The following is a 14355-nucleotide window of genomic DNA, read 5'->3' as shown; positions in this document are numbered from 1 at the left end:
TTAAATAACAATTCATTACACAGAAAATGTTAAATAACAATTCATTACAGAGATCTAGAAATGGAAATAACCGATTTTCATCCTAATTCAGATCAAGAATATCACAAAACGCCATTTAAATAGTCCTAGATTAGAAAAATCATGAACTGTTAAACTTTTAAAAAGATAAATTCCTGCTTTCGATCTACTTAAAAATGTGAAAGAGGATTTTCAACAACAAACTTGTTAAAATCAATGTTCAGATACAGAATAACAAACAAACATCCGAACGACTGCATGGATTTAGCCATAGCATCGCATGTACCTAAGGGAGAATAAATCTCTCAGAAGAAGTGCAGTGTTAAATTTCACATTAAAATATGATTTCCCTGTATTTAATTTTCATCTTGCTGAATTTTTTGTAAATAATACAAAGAGTATACCTTTTCTCTAACATATTATACTACATATTTTTATATTTTGTGTAATGCATTTATAACTGAAATATTAAAAGTGCAATACAGTCAAAAGTCGTAAATCCGGACTCGTCGGGACTTCGGCGATTCCAGTTTATCGATCATCAGTTTAAATCTCGTAAGATGGCATGCAGAAATTCTTAAATTAAAAATATGAAACCGTAATTTATGAAATAAAGAACAATTATGATCTAAAGGGTATCAAAATTTGCAAAAAGAAAAAGCTTAATATTTATTTGTTTACTTTATTAAACATTTCTTTCAATGTAAGTTGTTTAAGTTTTGCTTCGTTTCATGTGATAATACTTTCTCTTTAAATCTATTGAACAGACATAATTTCTTGTACAGTTACAAAGTTCCGCTGTTCAAGTCCTATAATTGCTGTGTCGAGAACACCGACTAATTTGTCAATCGAAATTTTTTCGTTTTCAATAACCTCTGTCACTTTTCTTCGCTATCGGAAGCGAATTATAATGACGAGGAACTTGTTTTAAATCATATCGAGATGAAATACTACATTTGGTAAGGAATTATAAGCCAAATAAAATAAAACATCTGCGCTGAAGATAAGGATAGTGCTGACAGATCAACTTCCAATTCATTACGCGGCCCGCCGCGCCGTTCCCCCCGCCGAGCAGCATGAAATTGATAAACAGATTTTGGATTTCAAAACATACTTTCGCTTTAGATCCTTTACATATTAACAAATATATATCGGAAATTCTATTTGATATAATCGAAAGTTTAAAGTTACTTTTATAAAATTGCTCTTACAGTCTGCAAGAAATAATAAGCCGGAACCAATTCGAAAATTAAGGAACAATGCAATCATCAACATTAACTGAAATAGATAATTATATAATTTTAGCTTATACATCCATTATACATAAAACGCGCACGCGAAAACGTATTCTGCACTTGCGCACACTCACATGCGCAGTCGTAAAAGGTCTTACGCGCACGCATAAACGCCTATGCACATGTGTCAACGCGGCGCATGCGCAGAAAGTTTTTAGTTTTGAGGTCCGGATTATAGATCATTCCGAATTATGGGTGTCCGAATTAACAACTTTTGACTGTATATAATTGCAGCTAGCCAAAATTTTATAAACTTAAAATTGGCCCCATTAAGTTTAAGTTGTGAATAACTGCACCAAGGGAAGGAATGCAATTTTATTTCTTTGTCTGTATTTGATTTCATTTTCATATAGAAAGAGTTAAAAATAGGTTATCTAGGTAACAAAATTTAAACACACATTTTCATAAAAATTACAGAATAACAGATTTTGTTTCCCTGAAGACGCAACACCTCGCTATTCCAGCTATGATACAGATTGCATACTGTCATAGAGAAATTCCTTTCTTAAACAGGGAATTCATATACTTTAATCTGTTTTCACACAAGTACTGTTTATGACGGAACTACTCTGATATGCACCCTCAAGTCGCCAAATATTTTTGGCGAGAAACTTCACGCTGCCATATTACTATCTAAATTTTTTGTCTACATTTTGAACTTTTAGCCTAAAATGTCTCCAAAAACGCGGTTTTCGCACATGCCAAAACTACGTTTTGAACACACAATTTAGCTAAAAATCCGAAACAAAAACAAAAAATTTAGATAGCAAAAACGTAAAGTTTCTAACCAAAAATATTTGACAAGAATCCATGTACACAGCGACATGTTTTAACTTAAAAAAACATCTACGAATTGCACAATGTAGGCAACGAACGAATCTACAAACTACGCAGACATTGCTTTAATAAATTAACATAACAACAATAAATTTCAAAGAATACCATGTACACAGCATCCTGTTTCAACTTTAAAAAACATCTACGAATTGTACAGTCTAGACACTAAACAACAAAATAAACTAAAATAAATTTCAAACAATTTAAAAAAACAACAATAACGACAGAAATTCATACTAAAGAACCAATGAACATAACATTCTACAAAATAAGAACAAGGATAAAATAAAATGCACTTACCATGAATTAATGCGTGTTCGAATAGCAGAAATATAAATTTCATACCGCCACGTAATCACTATCGTATTTACATGACAGCCAGACACACTATCCAGAAAATTTATACTATTGTTCACAAATAAATAAAATCACAAATCCCTACTTCTATCATGCACTGCCATTAAAAATAATCTCCCAGACCCTCTTTCCACACTTCTAAATACCCACTACCCCTCAACAGGATAGCCACAATCATATTTCCTTTTGCTGAACTTCAATTCAACAACTACCATTTTATCTTTCCCTCCCATCTTCTCAGACACAGAGGCGAACCAAAGAGCTCCAACGAAAGATTTTTCAACGTCAACAGGGTTGCCATAGAACACGCAATCGCACCAAAAACCAGCGCAGAACACATATCGCCACATTTGGTGAAAATTAGGGTGTATATTAGAGTTGTACCTTTATGACTAAACCATGGTCCAGGAGTAAAATACTATTTATAGTACATCCATCTTAACTTTTATTATTTCCGGTCAACTGTATAGACTGTTTACCTATCATCACTAAACTCCCCCGCCCCCCGGGAGGAAAAAAAAAAACAGAATGCGACAATCCACGCTTGCTGAGTAATTCCCTTGCTGCTGAAGCGAACGCGAAAAAAATAATCTGGCGCCCACAAAGAAAAGAGTGGGAGAAACAAGTTCAGCACATTGGATTGGCTGGATAAGCGGCGAGTTGGGAGAAACCGCAGGTTACTGGATTCGAAGTAGTCGGTAGTTGGCGATAAAACACGATGCAACTGGCGAAAATCGCTGAATTGGCAAAAAATCCTAAAATTTCGACAAAAATCACTAAAAAGACTTGAAAAAGGAAAAAAATCGTAAAAAATCGATTGCTATCGTAAAATCGTAAAGACAAACGCATTTTCGTAAAAATTACGAAAAATTCGTAAAAGTTGGCAGGTATGTAACGAATAAGAAATCTTTTCTTGTGAATAGCTTACACTTACAGACTGCCATATAATGAAGGAGATCATTAATTTTTATTTACATACTAGCGCATTGTAATATATACATATGTAATGTTAATAATTTTATTTTAATTTTCAGTAAAATATATGTTATAATTCATGTCTAATCAAACCTAATCAATAATTACCATCTAGTGTCACTGAGCATAAATTTATTATGTTTTTAATGACTTGCAAGAAAATAAATTTAATCATTGGTATATCCCTAAATTTTTTCCTGAATTCTGTTCCTTGAATTTTTAATAAAACAGAGGATGACTAATCTTTGGAATATGGGTAACAGGTAGTTTGGCGACATTTTGGTAAGGCGGTAAAGGTTACTAGCTAGAACTTAGCAATAATCTAAGAAGTACACAGTTCGAATCGCAGATTATTTAGTCTCAGAGAAATGAGAGATCATGAGACATGTAATGTGACATTTTCCGGAAAATTCCAATCGGGATTTTAGCTAATAAGCACTTACAAACAATTTCGCTGCTAAAGTGCAGAATCGCCCACTTATTTGTCTGGCGCTGTCAATTTTCTTTGACTTTTTAAGTGAAAATAGGTCGATATGTACATGGATAAAGTCAAGAGTGTGCGCAATGCCATTTTTGTGCAATTCTGGGATTTTTTTAAAGTGAAAATAGGTCGACGTGCACATGGATACAGTGCATATGCAATTCTTAAAAACGTGGCAAGCAGTGGGCGATTCTACACTTTCTCCCAATTTCGCACCTAACCTTCGTCATGATTAAGCACTTTTGTTCCATAAAAGTTCTAGCATAAGCGTAATTCGGCTAGCAGATTCTTGGAAAAAATGTTGAGTAAAAAAAATATGCCTTTATTTCGTGAAAACAAAATGGCATCCAAAACAAAACTAGCAGGTTGCTGTAGCAGGGTTGGTCGCCAAAGTTTTGCCAAAAAATCGCCAAGTTACCATAATCCGAAGATTCCCCTAGAGGATTACAATATGTTTTGTTTGTTAATTTCTTTCTTCATAAATGGTAATAAATACTCTTTCATTTATATTTACTGCATTATCTTATTCTGATGAAACCAAAAAGTAGTGAACCTGTGGTACATTTTCATGTTTTGCAACAATGCATTTTCTGGTGATGCATTTAATGGTACTTACGTATTAACGCAACCAGGCCAAAATTCGCATAAATTGCCAAATTTGGCAACCCTACTTACGACAACCCTACGTGTTATACGTAGTTTTGTAAAAAGAGCATGTGGAGATTCACAAAATTTTCCTGCAAATTTTTGTAATTTATGAGAAAGTAGCAGTGTACATGGATAAAGTCAAAAGTGTGCGCAATGCCATTTTTGCGCAATTATGGGATGTTTTTTTAAGTAAAAATAAGTTGACGTGTACATGGTTATGGCGAATACGGTTTTCAATCAGTGCTAAAAGCAATAGCCAAAAGACTTCCGCCGAAAAAATAATTCTGCAACTTATTCAAATTCGAAACCGGAAGCGTTTAATTGCTATTTTATATTTTAAAACAAAATAAGGTACTTTTCCGTTTCGCCGGCGCAAATCTCGCCAAGCAGACCTTATTGGCGACAACACAGAGCATACACATATAAAATGTTATCAAATGTTGGTTCTAAGAATTTTTTATTTTGAGGGCATAAGCATTTTAATATCGTTTAAATTTTATAAAAAGCCAATGAATAAAGACAATAAATTTGTAAAAAGTCATTAATTTAAGAATTTACTATGCTTTCATGGTACAACATCCTGATTCACGTAAACTACACTAAAAAAATCTAATTCTCTCAGTAATTATCTACATTAATTTCAAGTTAAATCTTAATTTGGAATACAAGTTTAAATGCAAGAATTATTTCAGTTCATACGAATAGCTTACTCAAATTATGTAAAACCAGAGTGCTTTATTTCGCTAGTGCATTCTCATTAGATTGACCTTAGGGCATAAAACTGGACTATCTGTTAAAAATTCTATGTAATTGTATGCCAGTATTGAAAGAAACAATGAATCTGATAAGAAATGGCTGCGACTTATTTTGTAAATGAGGCTTAAAAAGCTACCAGTGAGGATATTCCGTTTGGCATCAGTTGTACCATTATTGGCGACTTTATCGCCTGCGCCGGCAAAACGGAAAAGTACCCAAAATAATATAAAAAACTGTATTAAAAATTATCTGTAATTAATAAATGTACATTTTCTTTGTATTCATACTTTTTTACTCAAACTTACAAATAGCGCCAACCTGGTTGCGATAATACGTAAGTACCGGATTAATACTAAAAATTACATTATATATATAATATGTGTTTAACTGCTAAACAGTTACCTGCATTACTCTTTCATGTAAAGTAATAGAATTAAATTTTCTTCAAATGTTTGCATAAATTCTCAGCTGTGAAAGCTTTTGAAATTTCGGTACTATTCAGCTTCGAGGGCCGTAAAAAAACGCCAAACTATTGTTGATGCCAATGCTGCCAAAAATAATTGCGGCAAGAAAGGAAGTATAACAGTAAATAACTATTTAAGATTGATGTTTTAATTTAGATAAAAGGTTAATTTCATATAATACTTTTTTATTATTATAATTTATATGAAAAAGGCTAAACATGACTGAATGGAAGCATAAGAGTAAATAACTATTTCAGATCATTATTACAATTTATATAAAAATTGCTAAATGTAACTGAATGGATGCCTGCATTGCACGCCTATTTCGCTAACTACTTATCGCTAAAGCATAATTTCATCTTGTTGGTTGTTCAAACGTAATTTTCTATAATGAATGATGCCTTTTCTTTGAAAATATTCTCGGTAAAGTGCAGAATCGCTCACTTATTTGTTTGCCGCTTTTTACAAGGGTAAAAACAATTGGATTTTTGTCAATTTTCTTTTACTTTTTAAGTGAAAATAGGTCGATGTGTACATAGATACAGTCAAGGGTGTGCGGTGCCATTTTTGTGCAATTCTAGGATTTTTTTTTTTAAGTGAAAATAGGTCGATGTGCACATGGATACCGAGTATGTGCAATTCTTAAAAACGCGTCAAGCAGTGGGTGATTCTGCACTTTACCCAAAATTCTATCGCCGACTTTTTGTCATGGGCAATTCCCAAATTGTTAAATCCATAGAATATCAAAAAAGGATTTAAAAATTAAACTAGTATGTCAATGGCGTCTTAAGAAATATAGAACTATATAAACTTACGCAACCTGAAATCGACACGTACGCTAGATTTGGCGCACTGTTAAATGGGCGCGTTTGCTAGATTTGGCGCTTTTGCACATATATTTTTGCTGCAATTTTTTTACAGCCCTCAAAACCGAACAATACCGAAATTTCATTACTTGCTCCATACATAGTGTCGATCTTGCATGCAACAAAATTACATTACAGTCAAAAAAAGTCTTTGATCCGGACTCGTCAGGACTTCGGCGGTTCCGGATTATAGATCATCAATTTAAATCTGGTAAGATGGCAGGCAGAAATTATAAAATTAAAACTATGAAACCATAATTTATGAAATAAAGAGCAATTATGATCTAAAGGGTATCAAAATTTACAATAAAAAAAGCTTAATATTTGTTTACTTTATCAAACATTTCTTTCAACACGTGCATGCGTAAAGCATACATTACGCATAGTCGAAATTAGAAAATTGCAACCAGAAAACTATTTGATGTGTATTCGTGATATTTATAATGACGAGAAATTTGATTTAAATCATATCAAAGACCAAGTACATCGAGATGAAATACTACATTTAGTAAGGAATTATAAGCCGAATAAAATAAAAACATCTGCCCTGAAGATAAGGATAGTGCTGACAGGAAAGGAGCCGCGACGTCCCCCCCCCACAGAGCAGAGTGAAATTGATAAACAGATTTCGGAATGGTTAGAGAAACAAAGGATATGCCTTTAACCATTTTTTTGCAGACATTCCACTTTTTGTTTGAAGGACATCGAAACATGCTTTCACTTTGTAGATCCTTCGGCAGCTCTAGAATCGGAAATACTTTTTGACATAATCAAAAGTTCAAGCTTACTTTTATAAAATTGCTCTAACAGTCTACAAAAAATAATAAGCCGGATCCAATTCGAAGATTAAGGAACAACGCAATCTGCAACATTAACTGAAATAGATAATCAGATAATTTTAGCTTAGCTTACACTGTCCGTTGTACATTAAAAGCGCATGCGTAAACGTATTATGTGCATACATAAACGCACATGTAAACGTATTATGAGCATGCATAATGCGTTTATGCATGCGCAGAAAGTTTGTAGCTTTGAGGTCCGGATTAAAGACTTTTGACTGTCCTACTAATAATTTGTTAAATAAATTTTAAGTGATAAAGCAATGAAAATACAAATTAATTTAGAGCAAAAATATCAATTCAATAAATCAAGATTATAATATCAATGTCAATATTATAATATCAGAAAAATGTCTCGGTGCATTATAGTTATACCAAATAATTTCAGAAACTTTCATAATTTAATGTATGAATATTTTGCTAAAAACTTACCATTCCTGGAACAAAAAAACACATCTTGTTGTTTGCATATTTCATGAAATCTGGTTTAATTAGAGACAACTGCAATTCAGTTTTTAACATATCACTGCAATATTTCCCCAAGGGATGTTTTTTTCTCTTTGCTGCACAGCATGGCAGCTGAGCTCTTAACTTTTTCTGACACTCACCAAAATATTTTTCAGCATTTTCAAAGCCTCTTTTCAAAATTTTCCTACAGGCATAATTCCATGTTACATTCACCTGAAAATGTTGAAAAATTTAGTAAAACTTAGAAAAATTAAAGCCAGTTCTTCCTAAATACACGTATGTAACAAAACAATACATTTATTGGAAATACAAAATTTAAATTCATTTAAATATATTAAATTATATTACTCCAATATTAACACTGTACACAAGGAATTTTTACTCATACTTAATTCAAAAGTATAATTTCTTTATATATTACTAAGATTTTACAAAAGCTATTTTTGCTCAATTCAATTGATAAATTATATAAAAGTTTTACACTAAAGAGAAATTTCTCTAACTGTAATATATGCCAACTGTCAAGTGTCAAACAAAATGACACTCTCACTCTTTTTCACTCAAATAGACTTATTTATGACTATAAATTACTGTTAGCTCTGTGCTGTACTTTCAAGATATGACACATTACAAGTTTAAAATGCCACAATCCAATGATAAGGTCTTGGACCACTATCAGAAAGTGTGGAAATCGCTTGACAGACTTTCATCCCTAATCAAGGGTAGCATACCAAATCTCTTTGCTGATGTGGATGATGAACAAGTTCAAGGCTGATATTTTACAAAATAAGTGAGAAAGTGAGATTTTTGGTCGATGTTGACCACAGAACAGCTTTAGTATTGGTCCTTTTGGCAATTTTTTTTATTTGGCGAGAAACTTCGGTCGCCAAGGTAGACCAGGCTATGAAGATCGGAAAAAAATGGCAGATTGTCAACAAAACTCGATCTAGACTAAATAACAATTCTAAAAAATAAGCTCTTGATCAGAATAAACAGTCTTTCTCTAATTTTCAACAAACTGCTAAAAACAGTCTTTCTCTAATTTTTAACATTTCTAGTACTGCTAAGATAAATTCTTGAAACACTACCGTAATTGAATTTATGGCAGTGATTATGAGTAATGAAATTTACAAAAGGTTAATATTTTAAATTACAAAATATAATATTAATGTATTAAACATTAATTTTTAAGTAGTTAGTTAATATTTATATATTATATTAGTATTTAGCTAATATTTTTAATTTACAAACGGTTAATTTTTATGTTATGAATAATGACATTTACAAAAGGTTCATAAATGCATTTCAAACTAGCATTTAAATAAAATAAATAATTTGCATATGATGCGCAAACAAAAATGCATTACACTATTTCACGTAGTGAATAATTAATCAGGAGGTAAAAGTTTACAATTGGGTGCCCCTTGTTTCTTAGCAATTCTTTTTTGACATCAAGACTGGTGCCAGGAAGGCACAATTTCAAGATGGCCCTACACAAAACCAAAATAAGAAGTCAAAGAACTGCACAAACTCTGTGTCCATGTACACATCGATCTGTTTTCACTTAAAAAAACATCCTAGAATTGCACAAGCTAGGCATTGCACACTGCCTTAAATTTGTCCATGTACACATCAATCTATTTTTATTTAAATAAAATCAGGAAGCTAAAACAAAGTTGAAACTATCATGGTAACAGAAGTGAGGTTTCATCACCAAAATTTAAAAAAAATTGCCACTAATCGAAGGGGCACCCAATTCTACACTAGAGCAAATCAGGGAACAAAGTATAATGTAACGTTCTCTTATTTTGTAACCAGAGTTATTTTTTATGTTTGGGATTTTACTGTCAATTTCCCCATTCGTTTTCACACCAGAATCCAAATGAAGTTTTTAGTTTGTAAAACAAACCATGTTTTGCCTTTCGAGGACACGTTATTAGGTTGCTAGATAAGATAAGATTTATAGTCTTCAGTCTTGCATTATAATTGCTGATAGCTGAATTCCATGCCGGTTAAGTTTTGAACCAATTTTGCATTAAATTGATTTGTATAGCCTTTGGCTACAAATTTATTTGGACTTAATTGTTATCATAAGTTATCTTGCCACAAGTGATTGACTGAGTCGTAAGCACAAAGTGTGCCTTCTGTTCTGTACATCTAAACTTTATAATAGAATAAGAGCATATCTTAATATATCTAAACTTTATAATAATTACATTAAGACACTGAAATCAGTATCTAAGTGCTTGGCACGTAGTCAAATTTTTATATATAAATTGTACTCTTACTTTTATTATAGAGTTTTTATTTAAAAAGATTCGGATTTCTGTAAGATTAAATGCTTAAGTAATGTAGAAAATTTGCATAAAATTTAAAATAAAAAGTCAATTGTTTGGTCAACATACTATTAATAAAAGTAATGATACTCAGTGTAGGTTATTCATATACAGCTATTAGATTAAGAGATCTACAAAATTTGAGAACTGTAAATTATAAGCAATATATTCCATAATCTAAGCACTATTATATTTTTTATAGTCAGACAAATTATAAAAATGTTATAAAAGCAATAATGAAACCTGATTTTGGACTATGAATTCATGCTATTACACATCCCTATAGTTCTAATTTAAGAAATGAGGCAAAAATTTTTTTTTAGACCATGGTAATTTTAATCATTGCCATTTTAAGAAACATCTAAGAAGTCTAAATTTGTATGTGGTTCTTTTTCAAAGGAAACACCCAGAGTTAACCTCATGCTACTAAAACTGTTTTTTTTTTTTTTTTTTTTCTCTTGGGGGGGGGGGAGTTTATAACATGCAGAGTTGACATATGAAAAAATGTCAAGACTCATGTGATGTAATATTAAAAGCATCAGTTTTAACTATCAAATTTTGGCTTTTTTAAAAATATTTTAAATGTCGTACTTTCCTAACATGAAAGTAACTTTAAGAAAAACATGCAATTTAGCCTTCCTGTCATCAAAGCTCCGATACCTACCAAATTCGTTAAAGTTATGTGGACAGAAATGGCGGCATGTTTTTTCAGCTCAGTATTTAGGGTTACCATAAATAAGAAGTTTATCATAATTTTTCATTTATAGTGTCAAAATGTCGCCAAACATATTTCTTGCCAAAAAAGACTAATACTTAAGCTGTGCCTTGACCACTCCTAAGTTTGGTTTTTTTAAAATGGCACAAACCCATTCCCTCTAATACCTATTCTTGCTGACCAGTTGAAAACACAAATGGAAGCAGATAATATGCAAAGTAGATACACTGAAATTACCTAATGATACTTTGGACAAGTTTGTCTCACTAAGGAAAACTGTTAAACATTTGAAGACCACACTTGCCACCAAAATGCCTATTAGTAATAAATTTACACTACCCAGGATAATACTAAAAATGGAGAAAGTGCAGAATCGCCCACTGCTTGGCATGTTTTTAAGTGGTGTATTTAATTATGGCAAAGCACACTAGGGCTATCTGCCTAAAGGGAGGGATGCCTTCGTGGAGGACTTTCTAAGGGGAACTGGCTCGTATACAATATATTATAATTTATCTTGTCACAGTCATAAGCACAAAGTGTGCCTTCTGTTCTGTACATCTAAACTTTATAATAGAATAAGAGCATATCTTAACATAAGAATATATCCAAACTTTAGAATAATAATTACATTTAAAGACATTGAAATCAGTATCTAAGTGTTTGCCATATAGTCAATTTTTTATATATAAATTGTATTCTTACTTTTATTATAGAGTTTTTTTTTTTTTTTAAATAAATTCAGGCTCTAGTGTAGAATTGGGTGCCCCTTTGATTAGAGACAATTTTTTTTTTAAATTTTGGCGATGAAACCTCACTTCTGTTTACCATGATAGTTTTAACTTTGTTTTAGCTTCCTGATTTTATTTAAATGAAAATAGATTGATGTGTACATGGACAAATTTAATTCAATGCGCAATGCCAAGTTTGTGCAATTCTAGGATTTTTTTTAAGTGAAAACAGATCGATGTGTACATGGACACAGAGTTTATGCAATTCTTTGACTTTTTATTTTGGTTTTGTGTATGGGCCATCTTGATATTGTGCATTCCAAGCACCGATCTTGGCATCAAAAAAGAATCGCCAAGAAACAAAAGGCACCCAATTGTAAACTTTTAAAATTCAGATTTCTGTTAGATTAAATGTATAAAATTTGCATAAAATCTAAAATAAAAAGTCGACTGTTATGTCAACATGCTATTAATAAAAAGTAATAATACTCAGTGAAGTTTATTCATATACAGCTATTAAGATTATGAGATTTACAAAATTTGAGAAATCTTTGGAATATGGTAACAGGTAGTTTGGCGACATTTTGGTAAGGCGATAAAGGTTACTAGCTAGGACTTTAGCAGTGTACATGGATAAAGTCAAGAGTGTGCGCAATGCCATTTTTGTGCAATTCTGGGATGTTTTTTAAGTGAAAATAGGTCGACGTGTACATGGATACCGTGTATGTGCAATTCTTAAAAACGCGGCAAGTAGTGGCCGATTCTGCACTTTCTCCCAATTTCGCACCTAATCTTCGTCATGATTAAGCATTTTTGTTCCATAAAAGTTCTAGTATAAGCGTAATTTGGCTAGCAGATTGTTGGAAAAAATGTTGAGTAAAAAAAAACATGCCTTTATTTCGTGAAAACAAAATGGCGTCCAAAACAAAACTTGCAGGTTGCTGTAGCAGGGTTGGTCGCCAAAAATTTGCCAAGTTACCATAATTCAAAGATTAACTGTGAAAATAGGTCAACGTGTACATGGATACCGTGTATGTGCAATTCTTAAAAACGCGGCAAGCAGTGGGCTATTCTGCACTTTCTCCCAATTTCGCACCTAATCTTCGTCATGATTAAGCATTTTTGTTCCATAAAAGTTCTAGTATAAGCGTAATTTGGCTAGCAGATTGTTGGAAAAAATGTTGAGTAAAAAAAAACATGCCTTTATTTCGTGAAAACAAAATGGCGTCCAAAACAATACTAGCAGGTTGCTGTAGCAGGGTTGGTCGCCAAAAAATTGCCAAGTTACCATAATTCAAAGATTAACTGTGAAAATAGGTCAACGTGTACATGGATACCGTGTATGTGCAATTCTTAAAAACGCGGCAAGCAGTGGGCTATTCTGCACTTTCTCCCAATTTCGCACCTAATCTTCGTCATGATTAAGCACTTTTGATCCATAAAAGTTCTAGCATTAGCGTAATTCGGCTAGCAGATTGTTGGAAAAAAAAATGTTGAGTTAAAAAAAAAAAAAAAAATGCCTTTACTTTGTGAAAACAAAATGGCGTTCAAGAAAAAACTAGCAAGTTGCTGTAGCAAGGTTGGTCGCCAAATTTTCGCCAAGTTACCATAATCCGAAGATTAACCATTTTCACTTAAAAAAAAAAACAGAATTGCACACCCTCTTGACTTTATCCATGTACACTGCTAAAGTCCTATCTAGTAACCTTTATCGCCTTACCAAAATGTCGCCACTGTTACCATATTCCAAAGATTAGCCGTAAAAAGCACCAAAGGAATAAGTGGGGGATTCTTCACTTTTGCCCTAAAAATAGTTCAATTAATAGATCAACTATTCTAACTTAAATGTTACTTTATTTACTTTACAATATTATTTAAAAAATATTTTGAAAATATAGTCATTTACTTTTCGGTAATGCTGACGGTTTGCGTTCAAGTGCTTTGCCTAAATAAATTACACAACCAACTTTATTCATATTTTCGAACAGAATCTATATTCTCATCGAGCTTCTGTTTATCCAATACTAGATATACCGGTTTCATAACTGAATACAATACAACAAATACCTTACAACGAATTATGCATACATACAAAAAATATTTTGCTACGAAATACAATACAAAAAAACACTTTACAACGAATCATTATGATTCTATAAAACAAAAGAACTTACTAAACTACAATTACAAACGTCTTCATACGGTAAATACGATAATATCTTTTCAACCAGTTCCGCAGGTAACCATTCGAAATCAGGCATTTTATTATTTTCTTACTCTTCAAACGTATGTCAAAAGCAAAAGAAACGAACTCTAAATTCATGCAAAACACTTCAAGGCAAACGGCAGTGTTGCCAGACTTAAATAACTATTTTATCATGCATGCAAGAATAGTAATGCCATTTAAAAATAAACAAAAATTATATGCTATTTTCCAAAAATTTCTACAAAACTTTTTTTTTTTTTTTTTGAGTGCCTGAATAATCCAACGAGATATATACTGGTAGAGAGCTTATTGCAACCCCAACCGGTTCCAACATTAGTGTCACGTGACTGCTGGTCGAATTTCGAA

The 14355-nt window shown here is 32.2% G+C and overlaps 1 protein-coding gene across 1 annotated transcript in view; it reads right to left on the bottom strand.

Moving 5' to 3' along the window:
• The window catches only part of LOC118189007 (F-box only protein 28-like), a 36509-nt gene extending 22375 nt beyond the window's left edge, over window positions 1-14134 (bottom strand). The window contains exons 1-2 of the mRNA XM_085808835.1: window positions 13958-14134; window positions 7969-8217 (exon numbers count right to left, since the gene is read on the bottom strand). Coding sequence (XP_085664961.1) covers window positions 7969-8217; window positions 13958-14044 — 336 coding nt within the window. The 5' untranslated portion in view covers window positions 14045-14134. The remainder of the gene's footprint in view (window positions 1-7968; window positions 8218-13957) is intronic.
• Between the last annotated feature and the right edge of the window lie 221 nt (window positions 14135-14355).

This window comes from Stegodyphus dumicola, chromosome X2 (assembly GCF_044657685.1).
Source record: "Stegodyphus dumicola isolate Sdum_Otavi_A_Nest chromosome X2, ASM4465768v1".
Taxonomy (NCBI): Eukaryota; Metazoa; Arthropoda; class Arachnida; order Araneae; family Eresidae; genus Stegodyphus; species Stegodyphus dumicola.
The sequence above is the reverse complement of the archived record's forward strand: the minus strand, read 5'-3'. Positions and strand labels throughout refer to the sequence as shown.